The sequence below is a fragment of the Aplidium turbinatum genome, chromosome 1 (assembly GCF_918807975.1).
Source record: "Aplidium turbinatum chromosome 1, kaAplTurb1.1, whole genome shotgun sequence".
Classification (NCBI taxonomy): Eukaryota; Metazoa; Chordata; class Ascidiacea; order Aplousobranchia; family Polyclinidae; genus Aplidium; species Aplidium turbinatum.
The window spans coordinates 12,045,924-12,069,310 of record NC_137472.1 but is presented as its reverse complement, the minus strand read 5'-3'; the positions used below and the strand labels follow the sequence as shown (position 1 = coordinate 12,069,310).

Sequence of the window (23,387 nt, the reverse complement as noted above, 5' to 3'; positions counted from 1 at the left end):
AAAATCTAGTAATTCGTTTAAAGTGCACTGGTTTGCGTTTTCTTCTTCAGTCGCTTTTCTACTATTAAGCATGTAAGTGTGAAAAATTATATTTTGTAATGTAACTTGACTTTGGAGATAACTTTTTACCTTGGCTTAGTTTTACTTCTCAATTTAAACATTATTCTCATAAAAATAATTACTTTAAAAATCCCCAATCGCTTATCAAGCCATTGTTACAAAAGAGGCTGAGTTTGACTCATGATAATAATTTCCCAATAACAATATATTTTGTTTACAATGTAAACTTTACATAATACGCCTTTGCAATGATAGATGTACAAGTTCGTGCTAACCAATGCAGTTGGCGGCAATCAAAATGTAACATGCTGTCAATTCGTTTCAAATTTTCCAATAATTCGCAAAACTTTGAAGCCACTGAACTTTACGAAAAATTAATATAATTTCTAGTTGTAGTTATTCGAATATTGCTACATCCGTTACATATTGGTAACAATTGTTTCGTGACAATAACTACACATGATTCACGTTAAAATGGATAAGGTATTCGACTTCGGATTTGTCGCATTATCTAAGAAAAGTTCGTAGTAGGCGACTTGTTTACATCCATCGCTTTTCGCATAATGCGTTGTAGATAGAACTGCATGACACGTCATAACTGAGCAGGTTGTCTCGATGCAAGAAAGCACAATCTTGCTGTCTATCCCCATTTGGTTGTCTACTTTCCCACAAGGCGTCAGTTACAGGATCACCATTAATCCATCTCCATGTTCCCTCTACGTCGATATCATTCATTCCAATGTACATATGACTGTTGGGATTCAAAGCTTTTTTCAAGATCCTGAAAAAACAGTTAACATTCGTTAACATTAACTACGTCTATATAATTCATTCTAATGTGCACATGGTTCTTACTTGATTTCAAAGAATTTGCGATGATCCTGAAAACACAGTGAACAAAAGACATTCATCGCAAAAACACTATTTATGTGATTAACTAATGGTTTTCAACTACTGCTTTCAGGGTTGCATGGTCATAAAGTACATTTTGTGATCTCAGACAAATTGGTAAAAAGATTCCTCTCAATAATGTTATCTGCTACAATAAAAGCGAAATACTTTTCGACAATTTCATGAATCGACACTTCACAATATTTTTTAATCATATAGCGGTATCCCTTTACCACCCAATTGAACGAAATCGTCCAGTTATATAAAATTTGCATTTACAATAGTTTCGACCACTTTTTTTCTAACTTATTAATTTTATCCGGAAACCAGTTTTCCGCTTTCGAAAAATTACATATTTGCCGTTTTTCCGCATTGCTGGTGTTTTTTGCGACGTTGAAGTTCGGTCTTCAGCTGCGTATAATTTTGCTCAAAGTTATTTTCTTTGGGAAGTCATGGAAAAATATCTAGGTAAGTTATACTTATGAAATAATTGTACGAATGAACAATGTGTTAGAGTATCTTCAGTCAAATTTTAGTTGATTTTTTTTTCAGGTACAAAATTAGGCTACCTTTCATTGACTCGACCTTTTCGTCTATTCGGGCAGTAGCGGTTTGCATATTTTGAGTGATTTTGGATGTTTGTTACGTCATTGCAATTGCAATATAAGCAATGCAACTTGTCGAAACTTATGTAAAAAAGATATTTCTATCAATATTGGATAGTTTGGTATTATCTTTTTTGGTTGTTTGATTCCATAGGCTAGGTTAAAAGTGGTTGATGCACCCTAATTATAAACAAGTTCGGTTCAGCTTAGGCTTTTTAATAAACATTAGCCTACCAAGGGTCAATATTTGACAACATCAAAGTAATAAATGCTAATTACTTGTCACAAATATTACATTTACACAGGTTATAGGGCTTTTACATTTTATAAAAAAGGTATAAAACAACTTTTTACCCAACAAGGAAATGATTTGATGCAGTTTACCTTGGTAATATAAACACATAAAGTATAATTCAGACATTGATCATTCCTAAAATCAGCCTATTTTTGTTCTTGAATATGACAATGACAAAGACAATATGCAGCAAGACACATGGCCAAGGTGGATTTAACATATTTGTTGAGAAACGTTGTAAGAGTAGCCTAATAATTTTGCAAAAAAAATGTTAAGAAACGTTAGCAGCTGAAACCATTATCAACAGCTTTCTATTATAAATAACATAGTCTATGTTTATATAAATGTTCATACTTTTGAAGCATTTCATGGGTTTATATGTGTGGTTTGTGAAAAGTGCTGGACTGATGTAATAAACAAACTGTTGTTATATTAAATATTTTTGCAGAGAATATTCGAAAAATTTCTGTGATCTGTCGTTTGAACCTGATGTTCAAGAATACATCATCAAGAAAGTTCGTTAGACAAGATGTTGATGTAGCGCCCTAGAACTCTCTCTGACGTCACGCGCGTCGCTCCACTGGTGTGGCGTCGGATTCCTGGAATACACTTGACTTGTACAAATAGGCTACCGAGGACTTTTTGCGCAACTCCTTACTCTACGTCTCGCATCGAAATCTAGGGAATTGAATTTATGGGATTACAAGCAATGAATTTTTGTAAGAATGCCTAATCGCATTTTGGCTAGTGCTGCATACACGTGTAGAATTGCCATCATGTTACGTCGTGTGGTTGCGTAGAGCGATTGTAATGCTTACTTAAGAACTCTTGATCGTAAAATGGCCTAATCGCATACTGGCAAGTGCTGCATAGTAGTGGCGTATCCTGGTGAGTTGAGCAATGGAAGCAATAAATGTCGCGGGGGTTAAGGTATTGTAGGGGGTCCGGGAGCATGGCTCCCGGAATCTTTTCGCAAAATTACACTCAAATAATGGATTATATTGCTCTGGAAACACTTTTAGGGTAATATTTTTATCAAATTTATTAGCAGATAAACAGCTATTAACTTATTAAAGGTAGCTTTTACTATTAAACGGGCATAAACTGCGGCTAAAACTAGAGAACACCAAAAACTCAGCTATAAACTGCAAAGCTACAGCTGCCTACTGGTGTAGCAGCTTAAGCCAGTATTCATTTCAGTCAAGTCTAGCTTAGATCTTACATATCCTGTCTTATGCCAAAGTCACCAGGGGTGTAAGATCAAGTGCTAGATCAAGTAGATCATGATGAGGTTGATTGAACATCCAATCAAATTTATTTTTCATATACGGAGAGTATAGTTTACCTTCTGATTCTGTAAAGCTGCACACCAGGCATTAGCTTGCTGGCAAACACTACTTTGGATATGAAGTTGGTGATGAAACAAAAGTTGTACTCTTCATATTGCAATAGATATACCACAAAGCTTCTGTTGTGGCTTGGCGATAAACGGAAAGCAATGCCTTCTGTGGCATGAGTAAACTTCTATCAATAAGAATAGTTGTTTTTGCATGACAAAAGTAAGAGATTTGTGAGCAGAAAGAAGTCTGAATTTAAATGTCCATTGTCCAACTTGCCTTTTAATTCTTCATCCCATATCCATGGTTCTGAACTATTAAGCTTCCTTCATTTAGAGATGAAAAGGTCTAATTGACTGCTAAACCGGCAAGTTTCGTGCAATAATGCTGTAAAAAATTTGCCACCAAGGGACTGTAGCGCACCCAGCATGGGGCTAAGGGGGCTCAAGCCCCCCCCAAACCCGCCACCAAAAATGAAGTTTTTGTATGTTTCCCATTTATACCTTTTGCTGACAGATTGATATGAATAAGACACAACAATACAACAGGGCTGAGCATTATAACAATATATTTTACATGTTTGCAAATATTTTTAACGGTCGAACGTTTTCGGCTTAACTTAATCCTATCTTATTAGGCTACGAGCTGTTTGCGTACGCTTAAAGCACGTCACGGGCAATTTTAGGCCCGTGCTAATTAATCGCTAGTAACAGGAGCTATGAAAAGCATAGAGCCAAGATATTTTACAAGATCATAGCCATGTGTATTGTGCGTATAGAAATTAAACTTTTACCCAACAAATTCATTGAAATAAAGTGTTTGAGATGAAAAGACGTCAGAAAGTTGGTTTTTATTCTACTTACCCAAAAATAGCTTCAAATTTGAAATTTTTGAATTATAACATAAAGCATGGCTACCTAAAGATACAGCCTGATTTGTCACAATTTGAAGAAATGTCCGGATTTTGCTACTTTTGGGCAAATGTTTAAATAAATATTTTTAAAAAATATATTATTACACTTTTTTTACTGTTTTATGTTGAAAAACAAAGAAAATTTGATTTCGAAAGTTTTCGTCAGGGTTTTTCAACTTACTTTTTCTCATTTGCCATTGCTTCCCCAAGGCAACAAAAAGCTTTTAGATCATTAGGAGACAGCAAAAAGTAAAAAAATCTCAGAAAATGTCAGTCAAACACTAGCAGTAGCTGTAATCAAAATCTGCAAAATGTGACAAATCAAGCCGCATCTCCAGATAGCCATGCATAAAGTAATGCTAAACTAAACAAAAATTTACTTTTGCTCGTAAATATAAGGCATTTTTGGGCGTTTTTACATTTCAAAGTAATTGCACTAGCATTTATATTGCACTTACATTAAATTATATATATCTAGCATTGCACGAAAATGTCCAGCCACCTGAGACGAAATGCTTGTTGTGAAGGGCAGGAAGGTAGAAAAATTACCAGTAGCCTGTAGGTTTAGAAAATTTGCAAAGAACAAAAACTAAGTCAAGAAATTTCACATTTCTAGCATATTTCCTTCTGAGAAATATTTTACTACTAGAGTGGGGCGTCCTCATAAAACCTCGTGTCGCTATACAGATAGTGTTAAGCCCTCACCAGGAACCTGAAAATATTCATAAAAATGCAATAAATTTCAACTTCTTCAAGGTAAAATTACATTAGGAAGAGGCAACTACATGAATAACTACAAAAAAAATTTGCACTCCAGGGAACGTGATACCTACATTAAGTAAATATTGAGGAGAATAGACGCGCCTCCAGAAAATAAGTTAATTGTTAGTTTAAATTTGGGTTGCAGCGTTTGACACCGCTTCCTGAATTTTTGTGTCAAATTGGGATTTGCCTTTGCGTAAAATTTTAAATGAGTCAGCAGAGAATTTTCGATCTGTACAAAAAGAACTCTCCATGATATGGTCTTTGATGGCATTTTTAAAGTTCAGATGCTCTAGTGGTCAAATGTCTGGTGGACATACCGGATGCCGATGTGCCGTACGTCAATGCCGAATCACACGGACATGTAAAACTGTAGGCCTATACGAAATTTGAGCAGAGAGACAAAGGCGTCTGGGACTTTAGTTGAAAATATGAACTACTTTTGAATGTTTTGTAAGTAGGAAAAACGTCCACATCAAATTTACTGTTTACAAAATTAGTGTTTTGTTTCAAACTGTTTTCGTGCTAGTTGTTGTTTTCGCACTTATTTGTGTTGGCAAACAGAAAGCGAATTCTATTTTGTCATTCATGAGGAAAAAGTCGAGATCTAATAGAAGATTGCGAGAGTAGACGTAGGAATGAGGATGCTGATGGTGCTAGTAGCATGGGGTACACTAGGCCAACTTCTAATCTAATTGAGAGAACAAATCCTGATGTATCGGCAACCGGTTAGTTGTGGGCCGTGAGTGCCTTTAAATATTAATCAAAGGGATGGGTATTGGCCTATTGTCATTGTCACTACTGTCGCAAATCACTCGGCCGACATTTCTGAATTAGCCCCTCCCCTAAATTTTTTTTTGGGTGCGCTACTGCCAAGGAAAAATCCTACAATCAGAAGGAAGAGTAGGCTACATGTCTACTGTAATTTATCGAAAAATGATATAGGCTACCTGCCTTCGATTCTTCTTGAGGTTGGCTTGATGAAACAATTCTGAAAACTATGAGTTTAGACGGTGAGAGGTTTGTTTATTTGTAAGCAAACTTTGTTGGCAGCAAAACTGATGTCAGACTGTTTTGATACAGTATTTATTAGAACAGGGATCGTTGTTTCTAGTCACAGTTTTGCCTTTGTGTTGGGTTCAGTATTTAGTAAAGCAAGCTAGAGAAATGTGTGATTTGGATTTAGTTAAATCGTTAAGAATTAAGTGTGTACAAAATTTCAGCTTTTATCCCAACTCACTGAATCAAGTCATACGCAATAAATAAAAATACCAGAAACGATTGCAAGCATGGTTGAGGCAGGAAGAGGAGGGATTGTAGGATCGCATTGAGCCCCTACTCTCGTAACCAAAAATAAAAGCTGAAAATTGGACAACTTAAGTAAAGAACAATAAAGTATCTAAATAACGAAATAAAAGAACCAACAAAATTGACACAATTGAATGAAAAAGAACTAAAGTACTAACTTAAAGACTAACAAATTTAAATTTTAACCAAGGAAGACTTCAGAAGGGGTGGTCAGCACTTTCCGGCAACGAAAGGACTTTAATGAACTTTGATTGTGCTGTAAACTGGAACTCTACTGTAGCCTAATTGTGTATAATAATTTGTTTTAAATACTGTATTGTTTGTCAAGAGGCTTGCGTCACCGTAACTCAACGAGCGTTAAGTTCCTAATTAAAGTTGGTTAGGCTCTCCATTACGTTACGTGTGTCGCTATTACTGTGTGTAGGGTATAGTATACAGTAGTGTAAATTTTTTAATTTGATAAATGGAAGGTGATGGTGGCCATTCGGTGTCTAGTGCGTTTCCCGTTGGCAGTGGGACAGGGGGCGCTGCGTCTGGGGGTGGTGCGGCGGAACACCCGGGCGTTGGGCAGGTGTATCCTTAAGGAGTTCATGGCAGCCTTACCCATGCTGATTTCAGTGCAGAAGCTGTGCTCAGGGACGTCAGACATAAAAAAGAGAGGTTCTGCAGGGGGTTGGAGAATTTAGGAGAGGTCTCCCCATGGTACAGGATGAAGCGTCCTTAGAGCGGGCCTTGGCGGAGTTAGAGGGAAACTTTGGAGAACTGTTAGAACTTGCGAATAAACTAAAAGATAGCTTTATGATATCTGAAGCTACAGAACAGGTCAGGTCAGAGATTGAGGAATTGAGACTGACCATAAAACAGAAGCAAATCTCCAGGGTAGATACAAAATTAAGTACAATAAAAGGAAAATCAACCACTGGTGCCTCGAGTAGTCGCTCGCGCCGTTCAAAAGAAGAAGAGATTGAAATCCGGCTCGAAATGGAGAAGTTGCGGTGGGAAAAACAAATGCGGGTGAACAAAGCCAAAGCAGAGGAAGCCAGAGCCAAAGCCAAAGCCGAAGCAGAGGAAGCCAGAGCCAAAGCCAAAGCCGAAACAGAGGAAGCCGAAGCCAGAGCCGAAATTGAAATGCAGATCAAGGCAGCCGAACTGAGAGCAAGGCAAAGTAAGCTGGAGTTGTTTTCACAATGTGGATCGGACCAAGGGTCGGAGCGCGGGCAACGACGGCCTACGGCCAGTAGTCTTGGAGTCACCGACTACATCCCTACAGCGATAGAAAAGGTCCAGAGGTGGGACGCTGACATTGTCAATCCGCCTGGGAGATCCCATGACGCTCATGGGGCCGCTAGCATAGATGCCCATTCTAAACAGAGCAAGGCTAAACAGGAGAATTTAATGGAACCGCCACATAGAGAAACTCCCCTAAGAAAGCTCTTTCCAGGGAACGCCCTCACAAACAAGTATAGAACGTGAAATAAAGATAATTTTTTGGCAAAACCGCCTGGGGGGACCCATGGGGCCGCTGAAAGAGAACCTCATTATGATTATCAACGTGATTTTTATAGAGAGAAGGTTGTGAAACCGTCACAAACATGCCCCTTAACTGTAAGGAAAGATCTTAAAACTGAGAGATGCAATTTACCACTAGTTAAAGATGATGGCCGTGAAACTAGACATGTTATGACATCCCCGCCTGGGCTTAATGAAAACAGAGGTGCTGAGGATCAACAAAACTGGTTCTATAAATATCATAATTGTCGCACTTTCTATGACAGGGCCGCATTGATCAACTATGACGGCAACAACATGCCATTTATATTTTTTAAAAGCCGTATCGAATCACTAATGGAGAGTTGCCTATTTGAGGGAAATCGGCTGACTTTGCTACAGGCAGCCTGTGTACGTAGCGCCGCGCAAACTATTTCAAACGTAGCATCGGATACTTCTGGTTGGATCGAAAAGGAAAGGATCGATATGTCGCTGGATCGCTTGTCCCAGCGCTTTGGCGTTAGAGGCGGATTTCTCGCGGAGCCGGAGATTCGGCGGATACGGCATGGCAATAAATTATCTGAGATGTCATCATCCTCAATAAAGGAATTCAAAGACGAGCTGGCTCAGTGTACCCTCTTCGCTAGGGCGTATAACCAGCGTCATCAGCTAGAAGGACGTTTTGTACTAGACTTGGCAGGTCGATTACCTGGATATACGAAGAAAGACTTTTTATACTATCTGAAAGAGCAATATGGTAGCACCGAGGAACCAAGCTTCCAAAGCCTAATGAATTTCGTAAATTGCAAAGAGACGTGTCGCTCTACGGACTTCGCCATACGCTTAATGGAGGAAGTCGTTGCTAGAAAAGATACAAAACGGTCGGCGAGTGATAATCACATTATGCGTATTCGTCAAACCTCAGCACAACCTGTCAGAAATGTCACCCAAGGTAGCAGTCGTTGGTCTGGCTCTAGTTCTGAGAGCCGAGAAGAAACGTTTGGTAGCCGCTGTTGAGGGTACGAGGAAGGACATACTTTGTATCTATTGTGAGAATAGGAATAAGCAAGAGCGTCACAGACTACCCAATTGTCCTGAGTTCCTAAACTTGACGCCGTCGCGACGCCGGGATGTCATCGCCACGACTGGTCGTTGTCTAAACTGCCTACGTCTAGGACACGAAGCAAAAAACTGCACCCAATCATGTAATTGTAGGCGCTGCGGCGAACATTTCCGATTTAAGCACTATTATCTACTGCACGACGCCTATGTGAATCCTCAAGGAACATCGGGCAATGGCAATGGTCTTAAAACGGCACCTGCCATCACTAATCGTAGTGTAAGCATCGCTCATAAGAGGGCAGTGTTTAATTGTGCCACGGCTGTGCGGGTCATAAACCCATTTAATGGAGAGACCACTCTGGTTTACTGTCAACACGACCCAGGCTCTCAGCTCACATTTGTTTCAAGCCGATTGGTTAAAGAATTGTATCTAAAAGCCGCGGATAATGTCTCTTTCCGCATGGACACTCTAGCAGGCAAACAAGAAATACACTCTGATCTGGTTAAATTTAATATCCAATCCTAAGTTACTGACGAACTGTATGGTGATGTGGAAACAGTGGTAAATGCACCTTGGAGTGACCATGTCGAAACATTGCCGCAGCATCAAGACTTAACACTTTGCTCCTCAAAGGGAGGCCGGATTTGGCCCCCCCCTCATATTTCCTTTAATTATTTGAAGCACAGTAACGCCATGCACTTGGTTTTTCTTGACTTTTCCTAAAATTGCCAGGCGGATCTGATGATATTAAATTTGATGCTAAAAGTTGTGTAGTTTTCTTGTAAATTCAAGATTTTGGTGAATTTTTGCTATTTCTAGCTAACTTCCAGCAAAGCGTGAAATGGATTACATTGCGATGACAAGCCATAAGCTCATAATTGCTTCGTGCATCGATATGCGCGAGCAGAGAGAAGCATTCTCTTGCTTTCTTTTGTTTGGTTTGACCTCAATAATACAAAGCGCGTTATTTCTTATGCTACAAAGAAAAGCCAGTGATCGCAAAGCTGTTAATTAGAAACAATAATAGCAAACGTTTTTTGCGTTATCAGCTCTACAAAGAAGAATAGCAATCCACGATCAAAATAGTAGACTATGGAGGCCACAAACTATTCAAAACAGTTGTTTCAAGCAGATAATATTCATTGACGAATAAAAAACGTTACAATAAGAAATCTTCTCTTGGATAAAGACACGAAAACTTGGTTTCGAAATAAACGTTCTATGGAAATGCTCTCATTGACAAAACTTGCAATTGAGGAAATGTATCACTGCAAATGCTTTTGGGAGAAGCCGGAGAAATAGCGTTTTTGCAAACAGTAATTGTGAGATACTCAAAATTATGAGATAGGCTTCATTTACACGTAGCAGCTAACTCGATGGCGTCCCTTCACTGATTTATGTCGCCTACTTGTTGTTATGTCCTGTATTTTTGTTTCACAGTGCACTGTGTTTTGTTCCAAAGAGCGCAAAATAAAGATGATAATGCTTCATCTACATTACAAAATATTTTGTAATGTAGGCCTACAAACAAAATGTACAATGTACACAATGTACATTACAAAATATTTTGTACTGTAGACGAGGCATAAAGTTAGGCGTCACATAAGACAAACAACAAATCAGCTTTCTTCATCATTGATTCAACATCTGAATACGTTGCGCCAATGTATAAGAGGCCGGCTATTGTGAAGACCCGCCATTTAGGCTATAAACGATCCGATTATACCAAAAGTGGGACAAACTAGTGGATCAAAGAATGAATAAACAATGCTGAGAAAACTAAATCTAAGTGACGAACAATACCGATGTCTTCATTTATCTTGGAAAAATGCTGCCCAAACTTATCAACAAAAAATACCGTAAATAACGGCAAGGATCCCGAAAGCAGAATTTGCTCAACTTTGGCATGAATTTAGTCAGACATCTACAGTAATAATTCCACACATACAATAACGGGCTCTCAACTGCTGTAAGATAACACGATGGTTCTGGTTCTGGGCGATTTGTGTAACAGTTTAGGGGAAGACACTACTTGAAATGATGCACCACACAAAAGATTTTCAATGAAGACTGAGTCTAAAAACCGATGTGGATTGTGCTGCACAATGACTTCAAGTTCAGGACAGACAAGGCACAAAAATATCACGATAAAAATAAAGACCTTGTGGGAGATTTTCGAGAATCATAACACGATGCAAATACCAAAAACGCATGGTTTGCATGCTGCTCTAAGCTGGCCGGCAACCACAAAGGTAGACAATACAGGCAGTTTATAATTCGATAACAGCGCAATAAACATTATAAATACGTAAACCGACAATTTTCTTTTACAAACGTTTTACGTCTAATAGTAAATTTTCCCTCAACAATTTTTTGTGAAGCACTTGCAAACCACGGTTTTATAAAATAATTCATCATTATTATTTTTTACTTCTCGGATATTGTAAAACGTCATCAGCAAAATCACAAAAAAAATTTCATTACTTCAATGTAGTAGGCCTAAGAATTTCTTATAGAATTGTAGCCACGTTGTTTCAACAAAGAAGCCATTTTTTAGCAATATAGAGTTATAGAAAATAATTTGCAATCATGCAAATGGTTGGAAAGAATCTAGGAAGTCTTCTCACAATCTGGCACAAAATGATTATGTTTATTGTATCTCTGTAAAATGTTTTACGACAAACTTTGAAGCTTCGTTATAATCATTTTTATCTTTGAAGTCAAAAGTTATTTTTTTTTTTTTGGCCAGAAACATAATCACTGCCTTGCTGATGTTGTCGATATTACGCGTATTTTTAGTGCTTCAAACAATAAGGACCCAGTCAGCAATCCAGTCCTTTTACATTGATTCAACATTTGTAAACGTTAAATTTATGTAGATTTGCTGACTGTGGGTTATTTCACATTTCCTTTGTTTACGCACGTTCCTCAATTCGCTGTTGCATTATTTCGACGCTGGCGGCAATTCGCTGTTGCATTATTTCGAATTGATTGACACAATCTTCAATAAAAAGTGAGCTTCGAACTTAGCTTTGTTGATATAAATGCTGTATTTTTTGTGGATGTAATTTATGAGTCATGTTTATAAACACCCGTAAGCGAAATGACTTATGATGTGGCCTGCATGATATTTGTGATGCGACTTGACACAAATCCACAATTTCAAAAGCACCTAATTTGAACTTAGAAATTTCAGATAATTTCAACAACTTGTTCAACTGTCTTCTCTCTACTAAAAATATTCATACTACAAACTCAATTGTAGACCTAAATACACAAACGAAGATGTAAACAGCTATTCAAGCAGGCTAAGGTGTTACTTATGAGAAATTTGGTTCCATAAAACTAGAAGCTAGCCATGAGTTTGGGAATGCATTAGTTTAGGATAAAAATGTAAGACAACAAACGCAGTTTTGTTTTTTTTTCAAATTCGTGTAACAATGTTACTTTGATTGTAACTATTTTAGAATCAGTGAGTAGCTTACAATAAGATTTGCTCGCAAGTCGTAAATTCTAATCAATGCAATGATTCGGCACACCGCACACACACTTCGTGCGTTCGATCGAGCTCTTTGTTATTCAGAAGTTTGCATGAAATCGGATTAGCACGGTAATTAAATAGCGGCAAGTTAAATCAAAATTGTCGTTTTTGGGTACCTTTGCAAAAATTGAAATATCAAGTTTAACATATAAAATTTTAAAATAATGACTTTTCAAACTTATATACAAATGATTTGCTTTCACACCAGTGCAACTTCTGTTCAAATAGCATCAGCGGATAACACGTAACAGCTGATTGAATTTGATCCAAAAACGGCCCCCCCTTGAGCAGTTAACTTCCAAAAAAACGTTGAAAAGCAAAGGGTTAAATAGGTTTTCACATTTCGATAATGTTGAATTGATTTCGTTACCTAACAAAATGTCGGTCGATATTCTAATCGGAAATGACCATGCTTACTTGATGCGAGTACTAGAAGAACGTGTTGGCATGACTCGGGAAGAGCCCCATGCTATTTTAACCCCACTGGGCTGGCTGGCTAGTGGAGGTCGAGATTCTATGATCTCGGGTGATTCTATAGTACGTCGTGTTGCCATTAATGGTATCGTCGCTGAGGAGTCACTTAGTCTTGACAGTTTTGATGCGCAGGAGATTGAAATCAATCGTTTAAAACATGTAATAAAGGATTTAACTCTAACAGATGAAACGATAGAACTGTCCGCAATGATGTCATAGCACAAAAATTTGTTGAGACACAACTGAAAGTTGAAGAAGGGAGATTTGAAATGCCCGTACCGTTAAAAACCGACTTTGAATTACCGGATAACCACTCTTTGGCTCTTGACCGTGTTCTGAGCTTACGACGAAAGGCTTTAAAACAATCTGATGTTCGAATATTCTTAGTAGACACGATGACTGAAATGCAGTCCAGTGAGTACATTGAGCCGGTAAAAGATGACGACTCATCGGCATGTGTATGGTATTTACCATATTTTGTGAAATCCCAAGCAAAAAAGCGAGTGGTATATGACGGCAAATCTGAGTTTAAGGGTAGGTGTGTTAATGATGTGATTTTGTCGGGCCCAGACATATTAAACCCTTTAACACAAGTTCTGGCTCGCTTTAGATTGGAAAAGTTTGGCCTGATGGCAGACCTAACCAAGTGCTTCTTCCAGATTCAATTACCAATGGAACAACGCGACTTGTTCTGTTTGCTATGGTTTGAGAATAATGATATCGAAAAGGGCAAAGTAATTCCGTTTAGATTTTGTGTACACCTTTGGGGAATTAAAAGCAGTCCATACATCGCCTGCTTAGCTATTCAAAAAATGATTGAATAAAACCCCACTGGAGCCAGTGACCTGATCCTGAGTACCATTCGAAAAAATATGTATATGGACGATCTGATATTCTCTGGAAATAGTCTTGATGAGGTCAGTGAGATTGCAAAAGAAGCCATTGACTTGTTCGATAGCCGAGGCTTTAGTTTGGTGAAATGGAGTCCCAACAAAGGAGCGTTGGATGTTTTGTCCAACTTCAAAAAGGAGATGTTGGCTTCTTCTTTTCGCAATGTCGACCTGGAAAAAGACGATACAGATTTACCTGTAGCAAAACTCTAGGTTGCGTGTGGCAAACTGAGTCAGATTCATTATTCATTAAGTGCTCTCTTCGACCTTTGGAGAAGTACACACGTCGCTCAATGTTAAGCCAACTTGGCCAAAATTTCGATCCACTAAGGTTCGGCGCGCCTTTCTTCCTAAAAGCTAAGTTAATTCTGCAGCGTTTAACTATTGAAGGTCTTGATTGGGACACCAAAGTGCCACCCGACTACATAAAAGAATGGAAGTCGTGGCTTCATTCTTTAGATTTGCTGAAAGAATTTTCTATACCTAGATGGTATTTTGTAAACACCCAGCCGTGTTGCGCAGATGATATCGTATATCAGTTACATGGATTCAGGGATGCTTCCAATCACTCCTTTGCTTCCGTGGTGTATATACGTAGGCTGTGTAACGGAGTCCCTTGTGTATCCTTTGTTTTTGGCAAAAGTAGGGTTGTCCTCAAGCATCAAAGTGCATGGCCGATTGCCAGAAAGGAGCTTGTAGCCGCGCTTAATACTACGGAGCTGTTAAACCAGTCAGCTAATGCACTATACCTGCCTGATCTTAGAAAACATTTCTGGTGTGACTCGAATACTGTCCTTCAGTGGATCAGAAACCCTGATTTACGATTATGTAAGTTTATTACTCGTAGGTTAAATCGTATTTTACTCTTGTCAGAGGTGAGCGAATGGCATTACTGTCCGACACATCTCAACTCGGCAGACGTTGGAACCAGACCGAACGCCATCACCAAAACAGGTTCCAGAGAGATGTGGTTGAGCGGTCCATCTTTTCTCATGCAGGAAGGCGAGGTCCCAACGGTGAATGGAGCAGATGCTGCTATTCGTAAAATGGAACTGTCGCCGGAGATGACGGTAAGAGAAAATGCAACTGGCTCCATTAGCAAGATGATCGAAACCGCACCTATTTTGTACGTGTTGAAATAAGAGAGCCGCCTATCTTGTAGCTTTCACGGAGTTCATTGTATCCAAATGCAAGAAACATAGGTATGTAAAACCAAAGTTAAATGCATCTTATCTAGAGGACGCTTTAAATAGGGTTGTTTCCTACGTACAGAAAGTGGTGTATAGAGATTTGTTAAGTTGCGACGGTCTGCCAGAGTCGATCGATGTGGTAACAAAACGTCTTGCTTCGAGCGAAGCTGGCGCTGATAAACAGTGCCTGAAGGAGTTGCGCTCTCTAAAAAAGTATCGTCCTTGTGTGAACACACGAGGGAGACTTCGTATTGAAGGTCGTTTGAGTAAGTCTCCCGAAATAACTGTCGATGCGAAGCATCCTCTCATTTTGCCTTCGAGGCACGCATTAACACGGCTAGTTGTCCTTGACGCTCATTGTGATAGCTATCACTATGGTGTGCAACAGACACTGTTATCTACTCGCCAACGTTTTTGAATTGCAAATGGTAATTCCTCGGTGAAACATTATTTGCATGACTGCGCTCCATGTGCCTTAGAGAAAGCAAAGCCTATCAGGCAGCTTATGTCGGATCTACCATCACCACGAACCACGGCCTATAACAAACCCTTCTTCAACAGTGGCGTAGATAATTTTGGTCCAATGACGTTTGTGGAAGGAAGAAGCCAAAAGAAAGCATGGGGATTGTTATTTACCTGCCTTGCGAGTAGAGCAATCCATGTGGAACTTGTGACGTCACTATCTTACAGTGAATTTGTTTTAGCATTTACCAGATTTGTAGACTTGCGTGGATCTATACGTAACATGTACTCAGATAACGGGACCACATTTCAAGCGGCATCTAAAAGACTACCAAAAATTTTGGAGTCTCCTGAAATTCAAACTTCTTTGCGAAAAAAGGGAATTAACTGGGAGTTCATTCCTCCGTATGCCCTGGCCCAGGGAGGGGCCTGGGAAGCAATGGTCAAGCAATTCAAAATTGCCTTTTCCCACGTTATTGGGAACTCATCACGGAAACCCAACTTTGTTGAACTTGTTACATTTACGGGTAGTGCCACAAGAATAGTCTACGAAAGACCTTTAGTCCCTGTCTGTGATGACCCTAAGGATTCTATTGTTATCACCCCAGCCGCACTCTTTAACCCATTCTTGAGCCCATTTTCATCAGTAGGAAGTCCTCATGACCGAGATGAGTTACGGAGAGACAATAGGTATAACTTGGCTCTATCTCACAGTTTCTGGGAGAAATGGATCTCTTTCTATTTACCTTCCCTGCAGGGTAGAAAAAAGTGGGCCAGTTTGGAGGAAGACCTACAGCCTGGCCAATTAGTGGTGGTTGGTTCTCCAGAAGATATAACTAAGAGAGAGAGGTACCGTCTGGGGAGAGTCCATGAGATCATCCCCCAAATTAGGAATGGAAAACCGATTGTCAGGCGCGTCAGGGTGGCAGTTTCAGTGGTGGATGAGACATCGGGTGAGGTCAAAGTGGATCTGATCCTAAGGGATATATCGTGCGTTGCTCCTGTGGAGGGTGCTTGACTGCGTTCTGGACCCGTCCCGCACTGGTCTGTTGTTAGCGGGTGTCGTGGAGGCATCTGTACCACCTTTGCCTTTCATTTAAATTTGTAGTGTATTGTAGATATGTACCGCGAAAATCTGTTTTTAACCTGCGTATTTCTATGTGTCATCCGCAGGGCCCCAATATGCTCCTCAACAACATGTCCTAGTAACGTATGCTCTACAGTGATCTCAGTGATCGGCCTCATTATAAGTAGCTAGTTAGTTACTGTGTAATGCATTTGATTTGTTTGCTATTGTGTGTTTCATGGTTCATGGTTTCATGTGTTTTCATGGAAATGATGTAAATACTAATCGTGTAAGTATTCGCCAGCGATCTCAGTGATTTACGTCATCATACGTAGGCTATCTAGTTAGTTACTGTGTAGTGTGTTTAATTTGGCTACTGTGTGTCTCATGATACTAACGTAGATATTAATAATTAATCGAGTAGGTATTCGCTAGGTCTTTGTGGCCAAGGTGTTCGAGTGCCTTGCACTGTTATACAAGAATAGTCACCATTTTTTGTGTAGCTTTGATGTAGCCTATATACTCTCTGTGTATTGTATGTCGGGCATCGACCCTTCTACTTCAACTTTATTTTTTAATTATGTGCCATAATTAGGGGCCGCAATGTTCCGGCGGGTCGATTGCCCTCTGGATTAAAAATGAAATTGTGATGAAAATTTGTTGACATTGAATTTGCGTTGTTTTTGTGTCCCGCGTGATGTGACTTGCCTGGCTGCCAAGAGATTTCACAACTGATTGTCGCTTTGTGCCGCATGCCAGGAGCCGTTGTTTCTGGTCACAGTTTTGCCTTTGTGTTGGGTTCAGTATTTAGTAAAGCAAGCTAGAGAAATGTGTGATTTGGATTTAGTTAAATCGTTAAGAATTAAGTGTGTACAAAATTTCAGCTTTTATCCCAACTCACTGAATCAAGTCATACGCAATAAATAAAAATACCAGAAACGATTGCAAGCATGGTTGAGGCAGGAAGAGGAGGGATTGTAGGATCGCATTGAGCCCCTACTCTCGTAACCACTGCAGTTTTGATGTGTTTGATGGATAAAAATAACTGCTCGCAACAATATCTCCTGCCCCACATAAACAATAATTTTCTGGACATATTAACTAATTTAATAAATACTTTATGTGAATGTAATTCTTTATAAAATAAAAGAAGAGTGTGTTCTCTGCGTAAAGTTTTCAAACTTTCTCGACTTCGCAGTTTAAGTTGGAATTCGGGTGGCGCTGTATCACATTGAAATGAAAATGGGTCACTGAATAATTTTAATTTAATTTCAATCTTTTTGAAGCCAGAAAATCTGACTGTAAATTCTTCAAGCAAATCATCACATAACTTAGCATACTTTTCATAGTTTACAGACCTGTCTTGAGCTTTTTCAGATAGACTACGAAAATGTACAATTTCATCAGCTTTCAATTGTGCTATGAAAAGTTTTAATTTCCTGGTAAAGCTACTTATTCACTCGAACATTGAACTACAAAACTGATCTTTCTCTTGTAAATGCAAATTGAGCTCAGCTAGCACTTCTGTGATGTCAACTAAGAAAGAAAAATCATTCAACCATTCTTCATTTTCTATGAAGTTCACATTTTATTTCTTCTTCTCCATGAAGTTCAAAATACTACTTGGAGTGAAAATGACTAGCGGGCCGCATAAAAATCTCAGGTGGGTCGCAGGTTGAACATCCCCGGCCTAGGCCAAATTTGGAATGATGTAATGTTTTTTCAAGAGCACGATGCCTTGTAGTGTATTACAGCAGGGGATAACTTTTCCAGCAACTTTTCGATTTTCATCACAAATTTTCTATTCCACCGCTGACTTTGTTTTTTTTTGTGCTCAATTCAAGTCAATGGAGATTCTAAATAGTTGTATACGGTATCTTTTTGCAATTTGCATCCGACCCGCAACTGTTAATTTTTTTTTTTTTTTGCAATCACTCTTCCGGCATTAGGCCGTTGCAGATGAGTGAGAGGGACGGGTTAAAGGTGGGTTGTTACGCCCTTGGCTGTCTAAGCTTCTTCAAAGATGATCTACGACCGTACTGTGCTAGTGAGATCCACCGCTGCAATCAGTCATCCCTACCACCGAGGACGACTGAGAGGGCGGTTGAAGAGTGGATCTCGACTGGTTCTTCTTTCTTCTGACCGTAGGAGGAGGTTTAGAAGGAGTGGAAATGTCAGATTACAAAGGAATGTTGTGTTTTTGTGTTATATCTTTCGTTTTATGTCATGATGACCCACAGGGCTTGAATGGTGGACCGTTTTGTGTCCTGTATGTATGTGTCGCCGATGTCCAGAGATATCTTCTTTTGGATGATGGTGTGCTTGGCGACATTCATCATGGTCAAAAGAATCGGGTTGTTCTTCTGTCCGTCAGGGAATTGATTGTAGAGGATCATGTCCTTTGTTATTTCCATGTCTTCTTTGGTTAGTTCAAGATATTGTTGTTTCAGGCGCTCCCATATTCCTAGCGCAAAAGAGCACTTGGTGAGGACGTGGGCCACATTGTCTTCTGGTTTTCTGCAATATTTGCAGTTTGTTATTCTGTCGGAATGTATTGATCTATTAAAATCTCCCCATTTGTACCCTCCATGTGCAATCCGAAAGGACATGGAGGATAGATGAGGTGGAAGGAGGAGTTTGATTCCCTTGTTTTTCAAGAGGATCTCATTCCAAGGAATCTTCTTTCCGTTTTGATCAATCTTGTCAATTTTCTTTTCATTTTGCGTTTTCAGATTGAGATAGATGTTTTTGTAGGAAGTATTTTCCCAGTCGTGTTTCAAGCCATTGAGGTTACAAAAGGACTTGAAGATGTCCGCGTATATTTCGTTTGGAATTGGTGCATGCGGAATGCTGTTGGAGAACAGATGAGGATTAATGTGTCTCATTTTGTAGCTCAAATTATCTCGCTGCGATCCGGCCCTCAGAGAAAAAAGTTTGATGAACCCTGTATTAGACCAAAAATTAAGCACCTCCCTTTGCTTAAGGATGGCTTCAAAGAATGGCTAAGCCTCCCGTGGTAGCAAGATGGGTTAGATTAAATTTTGGTTAGATTAAATTTAGATTAGATTAAATTTAGGTTAGATTAAATTTAGGTTAGATTAAATTTAGGTTAGATTAAAATTAGGTTAGTAGTTGACAATATTTTTGAAAAATTTAAGCATGAACAGTTTAGTGACATTGTTGAGAACATACTGAATGCATTGTTTTGCTTGCGAATATTCTTGTTGTTTTTTTAGCATTGTTTGTGGTTCTCGAATTTTTGTTGTAATGAAAATAACCCAATATCGTGCTTACTGATATTTCAAACACTTGACATGAAGAGAAAATCTGACTTCAGATTTGAAATCAACGGTGAAAATTAAGCAAAAAAAAAAAATGTTCATGATCTGTATCAAATTTTTTTTGTGGACTGTTGTTATTACCGTTACACACCTAGAAGTCTAAAACAAAGGTTCTTAACTTTTTAGTACTCGCAACCCTTGAGATGTCTAGTCTGCATATGAATTATGTGACATAATATAAACCAAGCTATCTTAATACTAGTGAAAAATATATTTGTTCTGCCACTGTAACTTTTTGGTGTATCACATTGAATTGATATGAAGAGATTGGATTATGAAGAATTAAAGGTAGACGAACCTCTGATTAAGAACATGATCTACATGTTTACTTGGTACAACAAATCAATTTATTTTTAAGAAATTTACAATTGTTTTTATCAAATCTTTTTGTACTCAGATCACTCACTACTTTCACTAATTGACAATGACATGAAAGTAGAAGGTCATTCTAAACCCTTTTTTCCATCGATGTTACAATGCATGACAGAGGCCAATAGTAAAAGAATGTAGAACTTTGTACATCCAATCAGACTGTTAGTAGAAAAACATAACTGCATATTTTTATCAATCGTTCACATTTGAGCAGTATCAGCTGCTAATTGCACTGACTCAAATTGCTTGGTATATTATCGTGCGTATTGTTATTTATAATACGACTACATTTGAAAAGTAATAAGCCATTGTGTTTATATTGATTTTAATGTTACAAATCTTGTAAGTCATTTTACTTGCAAGTATGCTTTTCATATGATATTATGGTGGTTTTATTGCTTTTTGCAGGCCTACTCATTGTTTGCAAATATAAAATGTCACTGGTTGAAAATATTTTCAGCTGTCATGCCCGAATGGACGAATTCGTCCATCAATAAAAAAAAAGAAATTTTTCCTTCAAAAATTTAAACCAAAATAATATTTTAATAGCATTATAAAAAACATGTCATAAAAAAAATAATTAGCCAAGAAAACAAATTTGGTGGAAAAGGGAGAGGTCGAAACGGTGTGCACTGTCTGCCGTTATAGACGCTCTTGGCTTACACCGATTGAGCACTTTACTGGAGGCACCTTGCTATGCATTGCGCAATGCTCACTGCTTGCAGTTTGAGCACGTTGGCAAGGTTGGCAGTAGTGCTATTTTTGGTGTTTAGTTCGCACAAATGGGAAAATGTCACATGGAGGTATATGAAAATAGCCAATATCTCCATCGACATTCCAGTGTACCTACTGCACTGAGGAGACCGGACGGTCGAAACGGTGTGCACTGACTGCAGATAAGATATCAAATAAACATGATGCCAACAAGTGCCGAAGCCGAGTTGTGGTAGCACCGCCACTATGTGACGTTCGAGAGTATGTGACTGTGCCTTTGACATGGAACTCAATGACATACTAAGTATGTCATAGTTAGTGGTAAACACGAAGATTGCTTTCTCCTTCACTTCATCTAAACCTTAAAGAAACCTTCAAATTTGTATAACTCAAAGTTAAACGCGAAAGAGCCTGGTAAAAAATACTACATGAGCAGTTTAGTTTATGACGGGCTACTCTTAAGTACCTTAACTCCATCAAGAGCAAAGAAAACACGGAAATATTGGGTAAAGATCAATCGTTTTCGCGCTGGAGTGAGACGATTAACAGTAATATGTTTCTCTGTGGTCTTGCAAAACCTTGTGTAAGTAGACCAGATTTTCAAGCCTCGCTACATATTATTCATTACTTCCTTATCTATCAACCTCGAGATAGAAATTTATCTCATATCGCTTGATAGCAACATAGTTAAATGTTGCTATCAACAGCGACTGGACGTAACAATCTACCACTTTATTTGCAAGGAAAATATGTTGGTTTAATCAAATATTAGGTTATTCTATAATTATTGTAAATGTTGTTTGCAGTCTCACCTTCTATTGCTCATGTCTCGAACGCCGTACACAGCCAAATCAGATACCATTCCTTGACAAACCTGTCTGCTTGCTTCATAATTTGGTACGGTGGTTGATAGTTTATACTGATATCCATTCTCCAATCCAATCCATCCGTCGTCCAATCTTGCAAAGCCATTTTGGAATGCTAAAAAATGAGATACGTTTCAATATTTCATATTGATCTACAAATTGTTCATTAAAGTAAATTACGCTTATTTCTCATTACGCCTGCTTCTTAGAGTTTATAGATATATCAGAACATCTTTGCCAAAATTATAAAAGATCGAGTTAGCTACACATGAGTTGAGGTAAAAAACACTATAAACAAGTGAGACAATCTTTTAAAATTTATCACAAAAACCAAAAGACAATTACGTGCGGTAATTTTAAAATGTTCAGTCGTTAGTAATCTCTAGATAGAAGGTGGTCCCATACTCGGTTATTGAGTTTCGGGGAATGAGAAGATAAGGTTCTCATCATAATATGTCTTCGGTATAAACGAGAGTAGGGTTGCCGGTTCCTTTATCTCGGGTGCTTTTTTTCAGCAACTTTACGCACACCCAATCTATTATACCCTGGGTATAAGTGAGCGTGTTAATCAACTAACAGTTTAACTTGGGTGTCGAATCAGGCTTTCATTGTTGGAAAGCCAACACCTTATCCACTGTTTAAACTCATACACTCGTCGACAACTGGTAACTTACAGGCGCGATAGCCACATAACAGAATGATTGAACAAGTTATACTGTTGGTCTCTGATTCATGACATACTGCAAATGATCATATGAAATTCTGTAATTGAGTACGTTAAATTTGACAAGAGGTACTTTTGCAGCAGAAATCAAGTCAGTAGGCTTGTTTTAGAGCTGCTTTGTTGTTTTTCAAGGGGAACCTAGATGTTCGTTTGGTATTTGGCTAACCTTTTTTCAATGCCCCTAATTATTACATATCATACCAATTCCTAAACGATTTTGTGATTCAATACACACTTGCAGTTGTAGTTGCACGACTTGTTGTTGTTGTCTCAGGAAGTCTGTCTCTTGCTTGGTTCATTTGCTCCAACAAACGATTGAGCTTTGTAGTAAAATTCCTCGTAAATTCTGAATCGGTTTTCGATATTAAATCCTGTATGTACCGTTTTCTATTACAATACAAAAGTGAAGTATATTGGCTACGTAAAGTCATATTTAATGTACAACTAAACATAATTTAATTAGTTTTAATTTACAAATCTCAGAAAACAAAGACACTTTGAGACCATGAAGGTACAAAATCGCAGATGTGGCCTTCTAAGTGACTTTCACTCGCATGTATTCTTTTAACTTTAAACAATGTAAACAACAACGAAATGTTATACAGCTTTAAGGCGGAAAATAACTGAATCTTTGAATATGAATCTGTCAAAAGAAGGTAAAAGTCCCATACGCAGTGATTGAACTTTGCGGAATGAGAAGACAAGGTTCTCATTATAACCTATTCAGCCTTCGGCACTAACAAAAGTAGGGTGGCCAACTTCTTTCTCTCTGCCGCCGTTCCTTCAGCAGCTATGCCGACAAGTTATTACACCCTGGGTAGATGTAAGCGGTGTTTATCAACAACCAGCTTGAGCTAGGAGACGAACCAGGTTGGCATAAGTTATCCACTGCCCCATAAATCTGTCTACCTTTGAGGAGCGCCTTTTTTCTTTTCTTTTTTTTTATCAGCCATAAGTATCGTATTGCTCGTTTGAACTTTTATTTGCATCATTAGCGATAAAGTGTGAGTAACCACTGACGCAAA

The 23,387-nt window shown here is 38.6% G+C and overlaps 1 protein-coding gene across 1 annotated transcript in view; it reads right to left on the bottom strand.

Moving 5' to 3' along the window:
• Positions 1-259: 259 nt before the first annotated feature.
• Positions 260-23,387, bottom strand: part of LOC145777486 (uncharacterized) — a 29,504-nt gene continuing 6,376 nt past the window's right edge. Inside the window, exons 3-5 of the mRNA XM_082588904.1 lie at positions 22,598-22,708; positions 21,585-21,753; positions 260-841 (exon numbers count right to left, since the gene is read on the bottom strand). Coding sequence (XP_082445030.1) covers positions 601-841; positions 21,585-21,753; positions 22,598-22,708 — 521 coding nt within the window. The 3' untranslated portion in view covers positions 260-600. The remainder of the gene's footprint in view (positions 842-21,584; positions 21,754-22,597; positions 22,709-23,387) is intronic.